General features: G+C 39.8%; 1 protein-coding gene across 3 annotated transcripts in view; it reads right to left on the reverse strand.

Moving 5' to 3' along the window:
- Positions 1-20,490, reverse strand: part of IGF1R (insulin like growth factor 1 receptor) — a 192,802-nt gene that overhangs the window by 46,024 nt on the left and 126,288 nt on the right. For all 3 annotated transcript variants that reach the window (XM_074917682.1, XM_074917681.1, XM_074917679.1), the window contains exons 3-5: positions 5,336-5,648; positions 2,584-2,729; positions 655-799 (exon numbers count right to left, since the gene is read on the reverse strand). In XM_074917682.1, the coding sequence (XP_074773783.1) occupies positions 655-799; positions 2,584-2,729; positions 5,336-5,648 (604 nt within the window). The remainder of the gene's footprint in view (positions 1-654; positions 800-2,583; positions 2,730-5,335; positions 5,649-20,490) is intronic.

The raw sequence follows: 20,490 nt of genomic DNA on the forward strand, positions 1-20,490 counted from the left end.
CCTTGTCTCAACTATTTCTTATCATCATAGGAAAACAGCAGTTATATACAGCAAGAAGTATCACACACTGCATAACAACCCACAGCAAACATTTCAAGAGATCAACTTTACATTTCCTGACCACTCTTTTTCCTGCTCAATAGATAATTCATTTAATGTTAGCATTTCAAGGAGTTGCAAACAATTGCAACTTGCCATCTATTTCATATTACTTGGGTCACTTCCAGCTGCAGTCCCTGGTTAATAAAGTTCAGGCTTCCTTTCAGCTGACATTCTCCATAAAACTGTTAGAAGTCCACAGTAAAGAACTGCAAGAACATCCGATTCTTTCTGAAGACACTCTTTTCTCAAATAGAGCAAAAAGAACAAATGATGACACTTTATCTATGCAAAGAATCTCTCTAAAAAAACCTAAAGTGAAAAGCAACAGCAAAGTTACCATAAAAATACTTTTAATATACTCAGTTCAACATGCTGATTTGGAAAGTAATCCAAATGAGCAATGACTGTGCAGTGGTGTTCATCAGGAGAAAAATGCTGCATATTAGTGGAAAAGAAGTTTCTATAAATGGTATGTGGATGTTTATTACTAGATTTATTCTCTGTGACTTTCTATTAAAGTGAAATTGCATCTGCAAATATCTGAACACTTACCCGTCCACCTGTTCCTCTCCCAGAATATACCGCAGGTTCTTCAAGAAAGACAAGGAGACTAATGCATGGGAATGACGAATCTTCACATACCCTGTTACTGTCTCAATCAGACCCATAAAATTCTCCAGTTCTGAGGCGATGTTATCTACATAAGAAAAATATAATTTTATTATTGCAGAATTCATAGCTTTAACTGCTACTCTGCTTAATGCAGTATTAGCTTGGTAGAAGAAAATGTTTGTATTTGTTGCTTTTGAAAATGAGACACACTGGTATTCCTCCCAGGAACAGTTGCCTGTGCGTACAGATGGCTGAAGAGCAAAATAAAGCTACAGAGCAACAGTGGAAAACCAGTCTTGCTTTTCCATACTGGTATACCTGCTTTTTCCATGGACACTGCACTCCAAAGCCAGCACCAAATGTTGAGCCAGCATTCTGCAGGGATAAAAAAACCTTTGTGTAAATGTACACATCCATGAGACTGGAATTGCTCTCCAGCTACAGAGCAAAGCTCAGGCAGAAAGCTCCACTGGAAGACAGAGAATGAGACTGAAGATCAAGAGGTGGAGGTACTGGTCGTCTTTGGGGCATAAAGCATTGCTTCAGTGACCTACAGAGCTTTGGTTAAAAAAACCTGGAGAACTCTTGATGAAACAGCAAAGACAAAACCATAAGGATGTCTTCATGTCACGGAGCATGTTCCATACAACTCACTAAAGGTGATTTTCTAGAATGAATTATTAAAACAACTGCAGAGCAAGCTCTACTGTTCAGTACTGTCCCCTCCTTAGGAACTGTACTGTCCCTGCCTAGGTCTACAACACCCCATCCTTCACAAGGCTCGAGACATGCAGTCCTTGCCTCCAGCAATCCCCGGCCCACGCCCACTGTCATCCTGCAAAGTTACACTGCAGACACTGCAGTTGTGAGGGGAAGGTTTTAAACTCTCAGGATAGGAGAAGCTGCTAGGGGATGGCAACAAACACCAAAGTCCTAACAGACGCCTTAGAAGCCCAATACCAATGGCTGGTTCCCACACCAAATAAGCTGGGAGGAAACAGATGCTCTTCAGCACACGTAAGATAATACTTTAAAAATAAAACAACCCACACTTGCCCTAGGTAACTGGAACATCTCCTATATAGAAGACTGTAGCAGTGGGATCACAAGTGAAATAACCCACATATTGTTTCTAAACCCTGAAGTTTTCATTCAGCAGGAGGAGGGGAATCAAATATATCTCAGCTTTTCAACCTTATTCATGAAACCAAAAGGGAACTTCCATAGGGAGATACACATCCAATAAAAACTAACAGTGATTTTTACTCTGCTTTTAAGAGCTCATCAACTGTCAACACTTCCCTGGCTGATGAATCACTGCTCTGACAAATTTAATCCAGAGCTTGTTCAAGACATGTGACAAAGGTGGCCAGCTCACTAACGATGACCATCCAGAGGCACAGTGCTATGCTTTATAAGAGCTCTCAGCACTTTGGATTCCATGTTTTAGCAAGATACCACGCCTTGCCTTAAGAAGTGAGGATATGCAGTCTTACAGCATCATGTTTTACTTGCAGACAAGTTATTTACCTACCCAGATGCAAGGATTTTCAACTTCACCTTCTCAGGCCTTTATTATTCCTTTGGGACTACTGCTCATCTCTGCCTAATCCTGGTTCCCTGTCCTGCCAAAAAAGCTAACAAAAATACCAGCTTTCACTGCCTTTTATAACTTGGTAGCTTCTGAATACCTATTCCATCTGCGTGTTGAAGAATGGTGCTACTGTTGGCCAAATCAAACAGAAGTACTGCTATTGGACTGGAAAGCAGTTTGCTGAGGTTTTAATGTTCTTACTATGCTGAGAGACAAAAGGAAAAATATTAAAAGCAGCCTTATCAGAGGTTCATAAAGAGAGGGCAATCACTTACTTCCACGACGGATGTTAATCAGCAGATTTCCCTTGAGAATTGTGCATCCCTGCAACATTTGTGCTGATGTGACAGAGTCAATGGTCTTCGTTTTCCCGTCCTCACAAATTTTGGGACAAGGCCCCTCACAAGGACTGCAGAACATGCTGTTAGAAAAGAAAGGGAGACGCAAAATAAGTCACGATATGAAACTCTGAGTCTGTGGACAGCTTTGAGTTCAATTTTGAAAGACATTTTCCTCTAAAGCTTAGACAAATCCTTCAAGCTAGAATGAAAGTTACCATACTTCTGCAGAGGGTTGCAGATAACTCAGCACACTCGCCCACTGGACTCCAGAGAGGCTGGAGCATCGTATCTCCCATTTAGAGCAACATGGGAGTGAAGGAACAGACCTATACCCCCTGTCTGCCAGCTTCTGAAAGGCTCTGTGGTCCTTCCAAAGTTGAAGGTACTTTGGGTAAAACCCAGTGCCCTTGCATTTGTGCATTTATTCTAACTTCATTATACCCAGAAAGACCACCCTTGTTATTTATGCAAACAGCTTCAGAGTGCTGTGAAGTGTCATGCTAAACCAGGCCCAACCTCCAAAAAGAGGCCAGCCAGGAACTGGAGATGGGAAAATACTGTTCAAGTTCTTATAAAGTTGTCTGTCTCCGTGCCCTTAAACCAACACTTGAAGCTCAGCACTAGGGAATTCTATGCTCCTGGCTGGTTTAGCTCGGGAAAGACAACTGTGGGAGCATATAGTCATGAGTGATGTGGAGAAAGCGAGCACTGAATTAGTCACTATTTCTTATAGCTTAAGAGGTATTAAAGCAGCAAGTTTAAACAAAGAGAAGCAGGAATCTTGATGCAAGGCAAAATTAATTTGCAACAAAAATAGGGAGAGACTGGCCAGAAGTCTAAGCAGGTTCAAAATGGATTACACAGAGAGAGAACAGGTCCACCAGTGACGTATAAAACACCAAGACAGACAAAGCCCTGAACTCAAAGAAATTGGATTCCCAGAAGCTGGGAGGAAACACTGAAGCACATGCTCACTTCTCCTGCTTCTTATACTCACAAACACTCACAGAAGTGTTTTTTAGTGGCCCAACTCAAGGAACAAGAACTCAGGCCAGCCTAGCCTTTGGTTTTAAAGGCTCCATGTTATACTGTCTGCATACTCTTCTCCAAATGAATGCTTCACGAGTACACAAAACATGCCCTCTGATCAATCCTCCTGGTAAGTATCTTTCCAAATTCAAGGTAATTTTTAAATTTTCAATTCATTCTAGTACTTTCCTTTGTATTTCATTATTACTTACTCCACATTATCTCTTTAGAAAGGAAAAATGAGAAAGAAAAAAAACAACCCCAGCTCCAAAGACGAAAGCTTTTGACAGCAATGCTGACAAACATGGACTTACTATTTATTCTTTTTGAAAGAAATTGAACCCATTTTCTTCTGAGGCTTAAAGAAACATGTAAATTGATAACAACAGTTTTTCATGCCTAAACAATAAAAGAAAGAAGCTTCCTTTTCATAGTAGTAAGCACCTATTTCAAAATCCTGCACTACAACATGCCACAAACCACTAAAAACTGCAGACACAAGCAAGAAGCATTCAACTAAACATACAAAGAATGCTGGAAATGTTTTCCATTTGCAACTATTTGTTAACACCACCTCTGGGGAACAAAACATTCACTAGCCTTGAGTTACAGCTCCTTTCAATCTTTGCAGCAGAGCACAACACTGAGATAAGATAGGATGGCCATGCACTTCAGTGTAAGTGGTTCAAACAGCTGGTACTACAAGCTCAAGTAGATAACAAAAGAAACATTTCTCAGGTGAATATCTGGATTTGAGTAAAGACAGTGTTAAGTTGCTTACATCCAAATGTCAACCAGAGACTGCCTTACTATTTGATTGAATGGATGGATGACACACATGCACAGACACACCACCTGTGCAGGTATCATCAGAACGACCTTTCAAAAACACCCAACATCTTAGAACAACCTACAAAAACATCTTTGTAGCATAGTACTGAAGCACTATCAATTTCAGCACTCTGACTATCCTCTACTCAAAAGTCCACAACCTCCAAAGGTCAGCAGGTAACTGAGGCTGCTTGCTTAAACCACTGATCAAGTAAGAAAATCATAAGCATGCATCACTCCAACTATTATAATTAAATAAGAGCAGGTGAGTGACATTCTTCCAAGAAATCATTCTGTATAGCACTGTCAGTTGCTGCATTATTTTTGTTACCATCTGCATGATTGCTCCCTTCTAAAACACCACTGTTATATCCTTCTGGAAACAGTGGAAAAAGGGAAGTAAAATGAAATACACTACAGAATACATGTGTCAAAGGCTAGCACACATAAAGCAAATAATATGCAAAGCAAGATAACTCCTACAGTTTGTTCTGTGTAATAATGGTCATTGGCCAACCTCTAACCTTGTGTTCCTGGGCCTTCTCTTTCATTTTATTACTATTACAGAAGACCTGGTTCTGCATTGTACTGACCTCCTCAAGTCCTTCAGAAGAATCAGTGACAACTGACAAAGTCCAAGACCACATACAATCAGACCTTTCAACGGTGAATTCATCTAAGCAAGCCTTTACCAGGCAGTAACACAATTCCTCATCGTACGCTCTCATTTCTACCTAACGTAATTTACATCACAAGATGCCACAGCATAAGGGGTGGAAAAATTCAAACATGACAACTCTGATGGACTTTCCAGAAGCTGCATTACCTTTGGCTCCCATTGCGTATAAATCCAGAAGGGCATTCTGCCATGCACTCATCGTTGTGAATCACAAACCTCTCATATTCGCTGGTTTCAGTGGCAGGGACTTTGGAGCAAAACTCTTTAGTCACACAGCGCCAGCCCTCGAACTTGTAGGTGTTAGGAGGGCAGGTGGGCATGCAGACTCCTTCGTAGTAGTAATTGCGGCAGGCCACGCAAGCGGTGTTGTTGTCAGGCGCTGTGCAGCTCCCCAAGCATTCAGGATGGCAACACTCATTTTGGTCTGTACAGGCTCGCTTGCCACATGAGCTGGGGCACACTGCAAGACAGAAAGCAAGGTAGCATGAACAAAAGCTTGTAAATGAAGTGAATGGCACTAAAGGAAAAAACCCTGATCCATAGAAGTCTACGCTTTCACTCCCTGGGCCCTCATGTATCTGTGAAAAAGAACGAACCTCTGTAAAAGTGACAAATTAAATTCTGGTTTTGTCAGTTTTAGTTGCCTGAAAATATATTTTTCTCAGATCAGATTTATAACAGAAGCCAATTAAACAATAAGGAAAACTGCTGAAAGCAAGATCAACATAAGGATAATGGAAACAGGCAAGGAACCTATTCCATAACCCTAGTATTATGGTTAATTTTTTTTTGAGTGCTGACTTATTGTCTTTCTAAGCATTTCTTGTCTTCCCTATTTGTACTTCAAATTGGTCTTTTACTGGCAAGAAAACAAGCTTCCTTTTAACAACTTAATTACACTTGTACAATAAAGCACTGCTATACTGTAGCACACATGGTTAGGTTGACCCCAATGCAGCATCCCAATGTTGCTTATGTATGCAAAATGAGGTTTAATAAAGTACAGATGGTACACATCAAATACTGTGGAATCATGGAGCTACTATTTTCCCCTGAAGAACATGACAGAATTCTGCTTTATCCCCAAATTCTGGGTTTAGAGAACAAAATATGAAAGGGAGAAAAAAAACGGCACAAATTTATGAAGACATTTGTTTTACGTGAAAGCATTTCAGCTTGGAAGACATGAACAAAAAGAGAATCGTCAGCAGACAAACTCACCACTGTTACATCAAAAGAAGTGGCAGCATTATATTTATGTAACAACAACATTTTGATTACAGCACTGTATGGCCTTTTAGCCATGCAAGTTGTGTGCCAGAGGCTCTGTAAACAAACACAGATAGGAAATCTGGTTTGGATTAAGTAACTGTTTTCCACTTTCTAACTTTGCTAAAACACAGTACCAATAATAACAGCATAAAACAAAATTTCAGTAGTACAACTACAGCAAGATCCAAGCAAAGCACCACAAGACATTTAAACTGAATGATCTGAGCAGAAAGCATATAACCAGCAAAGAAGTTATTATCCTAAAATGAACATGGAAGCAGCAGAGCCCAGCCTGCAGAGAAAGACAATGTTTATGAAACTGTAACAGTTCCACAAAAGTTCTGCATGGTCATTTATCTTTCAGTGTGGTTTTAATGAAGGACCGAACATCCTAAAATCTCGACCCTCTCATCATCCCATAATGAGGAGTAGGCTTTACAGTACAATTTTACAATGCTATTGAGCAAAGCACCACAGTCATGATACGGGACCAAAGGCATGACAGTGCTATTAAGCAATAATTTAAAAAAACACACCAAACCTAAAAACGTGTTCATTCTTCTGAATCAAGATCTAGACATCCTATGTCAAGTTTTGATTATAAGAAGCCATTTTTTGCCAGCTTTAAGGTAGTGTCCACCTTGAAAAGGACTTGTAAAACTGCATCAGAGAATGTTGCATTTCTTATCAAGATGGTTCTATATTGATCTTGCTAAATTTTAATCACTTTTTCTTTTTTAAGCCCAAACTGCCAACTTTGCAAGTTTAATCATCTGGGTACAAAGCAGAGTTCTCCTTATAAAATTAAGGCTAAGAAGGAATTTGTGGAGGAAATTCAACCTGCAGGTACTCCCCAAGTAACCTGACGGCCTTAACAGTATGTCCCCTGTATGAGCAGGCAGCTATGAAGTATCATCATCAGACCTGCTTACAGTATCTGACAGTGTTATTTCTTGTATATATGTAGCCACATACCACTAACACAACAGACTCGCATTAAAGATAGCTTGGATACACTGAATTGAATGCAGCAGGTCTACTGGAGGAGAAGGTACTGCTGAAGCTGCCCAAGAGCTCATCTATCTTTTCCAAATAGAAAAGAAACATTACTTAATCCTACAACCCTTTCCTTGCACATACTGTTATTATAACCCAACATCACTGCTCCATACCACGATACTCATTTTTTCAGAATGAAACCAGGCATAAAAATAGAAAGGGGATGGAGGGGGGAGACTATGACAACAAGTTGATGGGAGCATGAGCATGGGTGATGCTTGCCCAGGTAGCACAAATATTACATGCAGGCCTAATTAAGAAAATTTTTGCAGAGCCAGTTACTTGTAAGACTACTCAGAGCAGGAATGCAGAGGAAATCACTGCTAAATAATGCATTGTGTAAAGATGTGGTATTTTTTTTTTTCTTGAAAAGCAAAAAACTACATACACCAAACCGGTACACAAGAATACACAAGCATGCAGGTGTATATTCTTTTTCTGATGATAACTTGCACTAGTGTAAAGGGAATAAAGTCTGTCTGGATGACACTTTAGTAAGGCATCACAAATTGCCTTTCACCTTAAGGTATACAGTACTACTTGCATTTGCAACTACTAAGGAATTAAAAAAAAAAAAAGCTTTTTTTTTAAAAAAAAAAACAACAGTGTGCCTTGCTAGCAGATGGACTGCTGTTCTGAGTGGGTGCCAGAACTCAGATTTCATGTGGTAGCTACATTTCCAGTTCAAAGCCCTACTAAGAAAAAAAACCACACACACACCCCCATGCCTCCACAAAGTTAATTACTAGATCTATTGATTAACTACATGATTTTTTTTCTTTCATCTAGACAATTCTCTAAAAAACAAATGCTGCTATATTAAGTATTCAGATAAACATAGTAGAAAAAGATTGAGTTTATTTCATTCTTGGGAAAGACTTTTGTATTCCCTTAATGCCTCTGCCATTCATGAACAGTCTGCTATATAAATAGGATTCCCTACATCTCCTGGTAAATCTGCTGACTGTCGTCTACAGAAATGTAAATTAAAGCACAGAAGGATGTACAAGTTCACATGAAAAAGGCAATCAGTGAAACAGGTTTTCAAAACTATAGTAATATTTTAATCATAACCATTTTAACAAGAACTCTTGAAAACTTTTTAAAGATAGTTTTTTAAAAGCTCAGCAACCTTGCTTTTCTCCCAGTCCTATTTTTTGCTTGTTCTTGCTAATGTTGGCATAGTTTTCAGTCTGCAGACAATACGGGTATCCTGTTTCCTTGAAGAGGCAGAACAAGAACTTGTGTGTGTGTGTAGGATATATTAACAACCACAAAAAGTCTTATCTGCCTTATGTGTCAGTTCCCTCAGATATCCCTTTTATAAAAATCTTACTAAACAACACTGGCTGGCCTTACAAATCCAGCCCCATCTATCCTCCCCCTGCCCTCCGAAAATGCTCCTTGGGCTGCTAGATTTTTACCAGAACTTTTAAAATGCAGGTTCCAAAATACTTTTGCTAAAAAAATCTCCTGAAATATGCTCAATTAACTTGTTGACTTTAGTCTGCAAGAACATGAGACAAACATAAGCCAATAGTGGGCTGACATCTGGGGGCAGAATTTATCATCCAGGTACAACAGTGCCTTGGATCACAAAGGCTGATGACTGTATACAAAAAACCCCAAACCCCTGAACAAATCTTTGCTGACAAGCACAAGGGCAAAAAATGCTTAATTGTCATCACATGGAGCTACCAAGATAATGGAAAATTTCAGAGACCTTGGAGGGCAGCCATGGAAGAAGGAAGACAAAGCAAGACCTGGAGAAGGGCAGACCCTTAAGCAGCTTCATGACTTTATTAAAGAGATGATGAAGGCTTGACTAGACTAAACTGTCTATTTATATTTAGGGAGTGAAAATACTGAATAATCAACAGATCTTCAGAGAAGGACATTACAAGAGTACCAGTAGCCACAAAACAAATTTACTGGAGCAAAACCAGTAATAGTAGTTTCTTTGACCATTCATGTCTCACCTTTTGACTTGTACAAATGAGAAGTTTTTCTTGACAACCAAATTCAGGAGATTTTCCAAATACTATTAAGATACTATGATCCCTTACCAAAAAAAGTCTAAATACATCATTACAAGATGTCAACTTACTGAGCAAATCAGATTCAACATACAGAAAGGAGATACCTTAAATTAAATACAAAGATCACGCAAACAAGAGGAGCTCCAGGAGAATCTGACTCAGACTCATTATTCTCAATTAAAATCCCCAAGATGCTAAACCAAAATTGCAAACACAATGCAAGGTTGGGAAAACCTCAAACACAACTCTCCAAAAAAAAGCACAAGAAACAAATCATCTCCCCATATTTACAGCAGTTCCTTTTTGGACAGCCTCATGCTAAGGACGTGGTAGTAAGTTTGTCTGACATCTAATACCTCCCTGGTATTTGAAGTGCGCACAAAGCTAAAGCTCACTGCAAATACTCTGCGTTGACATCATGGCTATTGTACAGTTTGGACAGACAAAGTGTTCTTATCATCTCCAAGACGCCATGACTTCAGCAACGCTGAAACAGAAGAATCAGGTGAATAAACAATCAGTCACAGGGAGTGAAAATGCAGCCAGAAGACGAAGACTTCTGGCAAGCTGAGGCACTGGCCTCTGCCAAGGATGGCACCATGCCAGTCACATGCGGGCAAGCAATAGGTTGCCAAGTGTGGGATAAATATTTTTTTTAAGATTCTTTCTCTCCTTGTAAAATGATACTCGATCCTTTCTTTTTTTATACTGTTTCTGCTTTTTTAGAGCATCCTTCACGTAAAGTAATGTTTCAGAAAGAGGGGGGGGAAGCCTAATTTTAAAGAGAAACCAGAGGAGGAAGGGAGTGTTTTCTCCTAGCCAACTACTGAAAAAATTAGCTGTCTAAATTTATCCACAAAGACAGAAAAAATCCGTCATTTTTGGAATGTTAATCCCTCTATATGACAGAATTTTAAAAATATTGCATTTTAATGGTCTAAACTTTGGTACGGTCTTTCAAACAGCTGATTTGAAATGCTCAAGCAGCCTATACAAGACCTGATTTCTTTTGCTCAGTACACTGTGAGAATAGAGAGACTGGAGAGACATTACTCAGAAAATCCAGTTCCAGTGATTCATGGCCAGGGCTGGAATCAAGTAACTACAGAATAAAGGCTGCAATAAGGAAATACACATATTAAATACATGCAGTAACGTGTTCCTATCACAGAAATATGGGTACAAGTCATCTCCAAAGAACTGAAGAGACAGCTTGGAGCAGTTGTATAAAACCTTTATATTGCTACAGAAACAGGTATTAGCAACACATTAACGATGGTGTATTTTTTTTCTTCTCTCTTTTACCCCAGCACTCTAAAACTGGTTCTCTCACATTCAGTGAAAATCCTGACAGAAAAAAACCACTGCCATATTGAACTACTTCCTGGTAGTTAAGGCATAAAGTTTGACAGATTCTGAAATTAGCTGCCACATCTCAGAGGTTCACTTCCAGCCAGCACTGATACTAGGACTTGAAAGTGATCATATCCTTCCTCTTTATACCTCTAGTATGCACACAATCATGCCCACCAGTAAAATATTTGGATAGGTCTATACAAACTTATACCAAGAAGCAGGCATTAAGTCAACAGCCTGCAAGCTATGTCTGACTCGACACCATTTCACTACTCACATGTTTCCATGTTTACATCGTAGTCGTTACCAGCCCATTTTTATCCGGCAGACCTTTCCAAGGATCTTGAAATTACTCTGAAGTTGTTCTGTCAATTCCTTTCTTCCCCCTATACAAAACCAGCTGAGGTTTAACTATATCTGGTCAGCTTCCACACAAAGCTTTTTGGTCTCTTGCTTCTTGGTATATCAATTAGTCACAGATGCTGTATGACTTATCCCCTAAGCGAAGAAGTAGGTGTGATGAAGCATCCAGAACCCCAAAATAACCTCAAAGGATTTCCCCAACCTGACATCAGCCCACTAACTGCTTGGGTTTTAATCATATGAGACTGATAAAGGAATCTACTCTTACATCCCCTTCCTCAGGATTTTATGGTTGAAAAACAGTACCACACTGAAAGTCTGTATAGCCAGTTGTGAAGCAATTGGATCCAACTGCTCAGATGGCAGCACCTGTAGATGATTCCACAGCAAAGGAAGTGGAAGAAAGGACCAGAGACAGGTTAGAAGAAGAAAGCCCAGCACCACTTGGCACCTGGAGACTCCCAGATGCCACCAGATGCAGTAAGGTCTATGAAACAGAGAGGAAACATTCATCACTCAATGAAACCAACACTTTGCTAGAACATATTGTTGTGGTAAGGTACTCTATATCATCTAGATTTTCTTCAACATTAATGTTTTATCTTTCCCTCAGAATAGTTTTAGTACATAGAAAATTTCAGACTAGCACACGTCAGCACAGCTCTGAGGAGCCAGAGGCCTATGGCATAATTTGTAATCCCTCGAAGATGCAAATGCCTCAGCATAACATACCTGCAGCTCTCCTTCCCAGCTAAAAAGAACAGAGCAGTCTATTAAAAATGTCAATGAAAACAACCCAAAGCATATTTCAGTTGGATACAGTGGAGTTTGATGACCACCCCTCTTGACACACCCCTCTTTCAGCCATCTATCATTCATTCTTTATCCAAGAAGTTACCTCTAAACAGCTTCCAGGCTTCCCAGCTGTGATACGTAACAACATGTGTGCTAAATCCATTTTATTTAGAGTGACTAGAGGACTCGGGGACATTATTTGGCACTGTAAAACCTCCCATCCCTTCAGGTTTTCCGCAAGTGAAGCAATCAACCCTACTAAAAGCTCCAGCAGCGTTACAGCTACTCACATCACACTGAAATTAGAGCAAATGGAAACCTGAGTGAACAAAACAACTGCCTTAGACCACAGTCAACAGGAACCGATAGATAGTACAGTTACTCCATTTGCTCCAAAGTGCGTAATACTAACGACCAGGAAGGTGCAAATAAACACGACTTATTGACAAACCCAGGCAGCACAAATTGCATTCTCTTTCAAAACAGTTTACGTTGCCCAGCACAACCCAGACTGGCACCACTGCAGCTGGCACTCAAGAGAAAGAGGAAAAAAACAAGTCCATTTTGTCCCTTCTACGCCAGTATGAATTCAGTACATAAACAAACCCAACTGAGGCATATACACAAGCATCTATCAGGTATTCAGGCCAGTTTTACTCTATCTTCAACACTAGGTAAACAAATTGGTTGGGAATGTTTTACCATCAGTAGCGCACTGTTCTAGAAACATTTCCTCTATGAAAAGGGAAATTTCCCACTGGAAGATGCAAATCAGAACAGTAACGCTGATGCCAGTGGGGATGAAAGCAGGAAAGCAAGGGTCACCCTGCAGTGGTGCAAGCTGCTCCCTGTCCACTGCAGTCACCCACCACTCACGGTCACAAATCTGTTCACATTTCTAAAGGGGCAACTGAAGTTCCTGAACTCTTCAAGTAACACGTACAGAAGGAAAAAGGCTGCTGCAGAACAGCTCTGAAGCAAACTGTTTTTCTTTTGGCTCCAGATTATGAGCAATATAGGGGTTTTGCTTCTTGTTCCTTAAAGCTAGATTTAATCTGCCTGTCTTCCAAATGCTGCAAGTGTAAGGCAATAAGCTTTACAGGACTTAATTAATATACTGCAAGGAGGAGTGCTGGTCAGTCACCTCCTGGCAAAACCCCAGCTGGAGGAAGAATACTACTCACATTCCAGGTTTATTCTAGAGGAGGAAGACAGTTTGATAACATTATCACACTGGCCTAAATTACACAGTTCTCTTAATGCTGAAGGATAACAGCAGTTTCATCTTGAGGAGAAAAAAAGTCACCGGTTCGGAGGGATTCAACTCCTGCTTCGTTTCAGAAATGCCCTTCACATGTATGCATTAAGCCCATCAACAGGCTTAACCATTCTGGCACAAGCAATTAAACATAATGCTTGTCTTAGAGGCAGGCATCCACACTGCTCCAGTCAAAGGCTAATTACATTAAGAATGAAAAAACAAAAAGCTTCCTTAAAACTGATGTTTACAATACACACAGTAGGGCAAACGTAGAAAGTTTTTGCTCATCTCCAACTAGGATACCTGTGTTAACAACAAGTAACAAAATCTGTTGAGTTTTAAACATCCAAAAAATTAAAACTCAAGGAAGAGAGCAAGAATATTCAAATTGTTTTACTACAGAGCAAGGTTTTTTTCCAAGCTGTTCACCTGCTAGGGAGATAGTCCACTAAAAATGGGATTGAGATCTAGATACCTAGGAACCTGAGAAAAGAGGAGAATTACAGTGGAAAGGCAAAACAAGATGTAAGAATACTGATGGCTTGGAAATTTATCAGAGACACCTGAGTGCATTTGTTTTAAATTACAGACTAGCAAGTCCGGGAGTATGTCATCACTTATGATATTTGCACCCTGCAAATGAAGGCATCTTGTTAAGATCAACATGACTTCAAACAATATTAAAGCAATTATGTTCAAAACAATTAAAGTATTTCCTTCACAACTTCCAGAAATACAAGAGAGTGTAAGCAAATCTGACAGCAACTGAAGGTTGCTCTCTTGAGATCCACAACAAACAAACAGTGAGCTCCTTCCCTGGTTTTAGTAATCATGGAATAATTTTCTTATTCCAAATCTTTTCTCCATTATAAACACAGAGGGAATACAGAAAGCGCCAGAGTTTGTAGAACCCAAAAGCAGACTGGAAGATCATGCATTACTACATTTTAACAAATTTACAAGCAACATGAAGAGTGGAAAGGATACAGTCGACTTCAAATCTGTATTAAAATTAGTTTCTTCTTATACACCACAACTGTGCATGGAAGCATTTTCAGATGGAAAAGGGAAAATGTTGAGTATCTTCTCAGATTTGATGCAAATTGCTTTCATAGCCTGTAAATCATCCTGAACTGTCTGGACATGAACTTTTAACTCCATCCTACACAGTTTTATCTCCAAAGAATAAAACTGCTGCAACAGTTGCCTGTTCGCAGCTAGAAAGGGCTGATCTGGGTAGCAGAGCCTGCTTTGAGAAGAAGCACAAGGACGCTCCCGATCTGCAGAGGCACTGGACATTGCCACAACCCCAAAGGAAGCGCCAAGCAAACCGCTGCAAGTTCAGCGGCTCCGAATCCCCAGCTCGCTCAAGCCAAGTAAAGATTTGAAACACCTGAATTAGAAGTCTGCTGCTCCACTGCTCAGTGTTTTCTTCTAACCTAAGAGGAGTGTGACATCATGTCACCCAGCCTGCACTTAGTCCACTATCTTTAAAAACATCCTCCATTATGAAACAGAACTATTTCAGTTCTTCCAACACACTGATAAAATAAACTGAATGAGGAAAAGCACACCTGACTATGCCATCCCCCAGAAACTGCAAACACACATAACACACAGGACAAACAGCACACACCCCACTGCTGGCCATGTAGTCAAATACACTGTTAATACTTGGATGCGTAAGTTGTCTCTGCTTTTACACATGCACACGCTTTTGAGGAATTCCTATTAGTGTGACTGGGAAAAAATCATAATGACATTGCTTCGGACTTTCTAAATCCTTTCCTGTAGTAAGGATTTGTGATCAGATTAGGGATTAACAGACTGTTTTATTTATTTATTTATAGGAAGGACAGTCAAGGTGAGCTGTAGCTGTATGAGTGGATCTGACGGGGGCTCCAGGCTGCAGCAAAGCCAGCTCAGCGATACAGCCCGGCTGCTCCGAAGCTGGAGACGGCATCAGATGGCACTTATTAAAGAAAAAGGGGGGAGAACCATGTTTTTGATACTGGCACAAAGTGGGAAGCACACTGCTTCCCACTCTGTTTCTGCTAGAGTTTGGCACGTTTGAGCTACGCTTTTCTCCTCCTGTACCTTTTTTTGTCATCTCAAGTCACATTCACATGAACATATAAATACACAGATCCTTACTCTCTGTGTATAGCAGATACTTACATGGATGGTCTCAAAAAAGAATATTCTTTTCACACACTAAAAAAATTATACAGAGTTATTTTAAATTCAGAACTGTTTGTATATTCCTTATAAGTTTATAAAACTCTCACTGTCCTCCCATGACTAACGAAACTGGAATTGAGAGAGTATTCTATATTTATAACTCGTCTGGTTGCTCATGCCTATGGCCCTATTTCCACCCTCCGTTACTGTACACAGAGCTATGTGAGGTATTGTGGGTTCCCAAACTTCACCGATTTCCTAACAAGGCAGGCCTGTGTCCCGGAGGAACAAGCTGGGGGCTGTTTCGTTCGAGCATTGGCCGAACTCAGAGGGAGAGGCCTTAAGCGCTGTGGTTTTGGCAGCTCTTCTTGAAACTGGTATTAGAGGCCATTTCTGTGCAATTACATGCCTAACTGGCACTGGACTGTGCATCGATGCTACTGATACACCGTCTACAGCCCAGGCCCGCTTACAGCCCAAACCATATTGTTATTGCTATGCACTTACCCTATTTATTTTAGCAGTGCCTGCAAGCCGAAGCACTTCCATGCTTAGCTGAACAGCTCCATCAGTCATCTACACTACAGACACACCAGAAGAAGTACCAGGCAAATCCAAGTCATTACAACAAAGTCCAACAGACTATTTATTGGCCTCCCAAAACCAAAAGGAGACAAAACCCTCAAACTTTATCCAAAATCCCCCCCGAGACCATACAGCACTCAGCGATGCTGGCACGCTACAGATCTCAAATGGGCGGCAGAGAAAGAGAGCATATCAGATATCTAAATGCAGCAAAATAAGGGAAAAGATGGATTTCATACAAATGAGGGCTGGGTGTTACTTGTAATCCATGTGAATGTCCTAATGTTTGCCCAAGAATCACGCAACCAAAGCTCATCTTTTAAAGAAAACCATTTTACTAGTTCATAAATCCCAGAAAGAAACCTAAGTCTTTGTCATGATAGAGGTGCCTCATAATCAATGGATTTTTAACACGTGCCAGGCACCTGCAGAGCACAGAAACTGTTTCTAACTTACAGATCCTATATATGTTCAATATAAATATTTATACAAAAAGCCGAGGGGAAAAAAAGACACAGGCAGATATTTCAAATTCAAAATATGTTGTGGCGGCTGGGATCGGGATCTAAACCTCATGGAGTTACATTCATTACGGTTCTTGAGCTGTAAAAAACCCACAAAAAATCAAGAAACCCACAACTCTTCCTATGAAACTTTTCAGAGTCCAGAGACAGAAGAGCACCGAATGGTGCTGTCACACCAGGAATTAAGAGAAAGCAGAAAGAGTACTGCCCAGCATTAAAGGGGAAAGGAAGCATGGAAACCATTTTTCTCTTTCTATATAATTGCCTTGTACTCTAGCCTCCACATAATGACTCATGCATTTCCACAACCCCCCCCAGTGCTGAGGAGTCAGACCATATTCAAACTCACAGGAATTTATCTGGGGTTACAAATGCTCCACATATAAAAATGTGGCAAGATCTGGACTATGCTTAAAACGATTCAGTCTCTGTACCTACTAACCAAAAAACATTACCAGGAAAGCGAGTGGCCAGCATGGCCCAATCTGTTGAACTGAACTGAGAAAGTCTTCCTCTAGCAAAATAAATTTGTCCTTAGAATATTCTAGTTGAGAGAGAAATAACCTAAATCACCCTATAAAGCAAAAAGAGATTTCAAAAGGAAAAAAGGGCATAGGTCAACAAAAATTTTGGTTCAGTCAAAATAATAGTTGCTTTGAAAGCTGAACAGAGTAACACGCTGCACGTGAAGATACGGGTACTTGTGACAAAGAAACACCACCTTAAACCCTCATGGCACTCAGTGTCTGGTTTGTCTGCACATTACGTATGCTCAGAACAAGTACTGGCATGGGGAGAACCCCTGAACATGTTTTGCAAACAATTACAACAACCTGAAACAATGCGCCACAGCTGAAGTCATCTCAGCTAAGGCCACAGCCTCACGAAAGTGGCACCTTTTGCAAATCAGTTCTCATCAGAGACACAGAAAGGGAACACTGAGGCCTCTCTTTCCCTTTAATCCCAAGGTCACAGTCTTCCTGCAGGTAGGCAGGCAATAGTGCTGCAGTTTTTTTTCCAGTTTATTCAACTACTTTGTTTTGCAATAAAGCTGTCAAGATTAACAGACAACTCTGGTGAGTCAGATGTTCAAAGGAAAAAAAAAAAATCTGTACTACTTACCACCTGAACAGTAATGCTACCGGTGTAATTGTTTTTCCAGCACTTTGCATACCCATAACAAAACAAACTTTTAAAAGCTATTAAAAACTCCTCCTACTTAGCAAGAACAAAAATAATCTAAATTTATCCCAAAAAACTAAAGTTCACTTCACTTTGAGAGAAGGATTTAAATATGGAGTATTTTTTCTTCCAATCAGGGAGGAAAATTATAAAAATGTCTTTGAAGAACTAAGTACAGCAAAGTGTAGTATTATCTCTTGAAATTATAAAAAAAAAAAAACAAACAACACAACCAACAGGTTTCACATACTTACACCTTAAAAAAATGTTTACATTGTAGTAATCAAAGCACAGACGTTCTTCCACAAAAGCATTCAAATTTGACTGACCATTTTCTAGAGTTTTTTAAATTTTTCTTTTAACATCAAAATTTCACTAAGCATTTAATTTATTCTGCAGAGGATTAGTATTAGGTATAGAAGTTCCTAAAACAAACAAGCACTACACAATTCAGTAATGAAAGTATTTATAGCTTCTTCATGCAGAATGTGCAGACTTCAGACAGACTGCGGTGACTGCTCACAACCTTGTTTACCCTAGAAATTATTAGATTTATAGGACACCTACAAATGGAAAATTTAATGAATTCTAAGCTTTATTTCTCAATAATACTGCAGTAAACAAGAGTGCAATTACCTTTTCTTCCAGTTATAGGTCTCCTTGAGCCAGGAACTGCAGATATCTTTGGTTACAGAGGTCAAATGGGTGAAAACATCATCATGCTTCCCATTTTCAAACTCCTCATGATGCTACACTGTCTTTTTATTACTGAGAAGTGCATCCTTCTCCTTTTACTGATCTATTCTGAATATGCCAGCCATGCCATTCTGTACATTCTCTAGGTGTATATTTTCAGTACACTAAGCAGACCAAGAACAAAAAATTTCTGGCTATGCTAGAGTTATCAATACTGTATCATCCTCAAAAACATTTAATGCTGACATTGAGAAATGTTGTGACAAAGTTATCTATCACCTCTGGTCCAGATACTCCTGTTTATAAAAGGAGCCCTGTGGCTGATTTTGGCCAGCTGCAGGGGGACGGTGATCTACTGTCATCAGACCACACTCAATATGAGAAATGCTTTCCAATTCCATCATTAGAAATGACATTTTTATTCCAATGCTCATGACTGCAAAGTGAAACACCAAATGGATATGTCTATTTCAAGCAGGGAAGGCCCTGCCTTCTCTGCAGTTAAATGAACCTAAACTGCCATACACATTAAAGTTTTCTGTAATTATGCAAACACTAGCCTGAACACCCTGTTTAAAAAAAAATAAAAAAAATCACACAAATCCAAATTTGCAGACAGAACCTTCACTAAAAAACAGCAAAAGAGAACTACCAAGTAACAGCAGATCCTGCTTGTTGATCGTTATGAAACAAGAAACAGAGAAGGGAAAAAATAATTAGTATTCCAGGATGTCCCACACACACACCCCCCCCCAAAACTAAAAGCATTAAATTGGATGGGAGTAGAATAGCTGATTTTGCCTGCAGTCAAATACAGAGAAGTATCATTTAAATTGCAAATTATAGAGCAACAGATTTTTGCACAAAGTTCAAGGGGTTTCTATGGTTTGTTTTTATGAATTAGGAATGACATGGGGAGAAAGTAAGGGGGCTGGGCTAGCTACTGCCCTTAATACATATTTCAGCTTAAATATTACTCAGATTCATTTGATGCACTTTATCTAGGCACTGCGGCTTGTTAAAAGTGATGACAGAAAGTAAAGCAGCTTCTCAGAGATCATCCCTAAGGATGTAGTATCCGCTGGTGGCCACGCTGGCGCTGGAGGATTAACAGCTACAGAAGGATCTCCAAACTGACTAATTTCTCCCTCCTCCCCACATCATGTCCTTCCCCACAAGGGGAACTTTTAATCCATTTATACCTTTCCTGGGAAGTGCTTTTCAACCAACAGTTCATCTGACAAACCAGTTTCCCTTTCCCACGTTTTGAAGAGCTTGTTCATACGAGTATCAGCTTCTTGGCCTTGGTTCCTACAAACTACACTTCATGAACGCTTAGTAACAGAGAAATATATACTTCACATTTATACAGTGCTTTTACATCAGCAGTTCTCAAAATGCTTTACAAAGCATGAAATCTAATTGAGTGGCTGTGTTTGATGCCTATTTTAAAGCAGGGGGGAACAGATGCAGTAAAAATTGACAAGTTACCCAAGGTTACAGCACAAGATTTAGGAACAGAAGCAGCTGTTTGTCTTGATACGCAAAAGCCCCTGACACTACATGACCATAATAATTTTCCTTTAAAATGTAACACGCCATGAATTAGGAACTTCAGTACATGATTACAAAATGCTATTCAGAGGACCTGGGGTTCAAATATTTTCTTGCCAGGCTGATAGTACATAATAAAGACAAAGCAGAAGCCAGGTTATGTTTTGAAAACTATTTTAGACATCTGCTTGTTTTGGGGATATTTTCAAAATATGCTACCAGTGGATGTGTCAGTAACCACAAAGAAACAGAACAGTGGACCACAGCCTAGTCTGAAACGTAAAATATTTTTGTATATCAGACTTGGGTCCTTTGTGACAAATGCAAAGATATTCTGGTGAAGATTCTACAGACTTTAAAGGATGACGACAAATATCATCATCTTCAGCATGGAAAGAAGTGAGTCATGTCTGACAAACCTGTACTGAGCCAACA

Source organism: Athene noctua, chromosome 13, assembly GCF_965140245.1.
Source record: "Athene noctua chromosome 13, bAthNoc1.hap1.1, whole genome shotgun sequence".
NCBI lineage: Eukaryota > Metazoa > Chordata > Aves > Strigiformes > Strigidae > Athene > Athene noctua.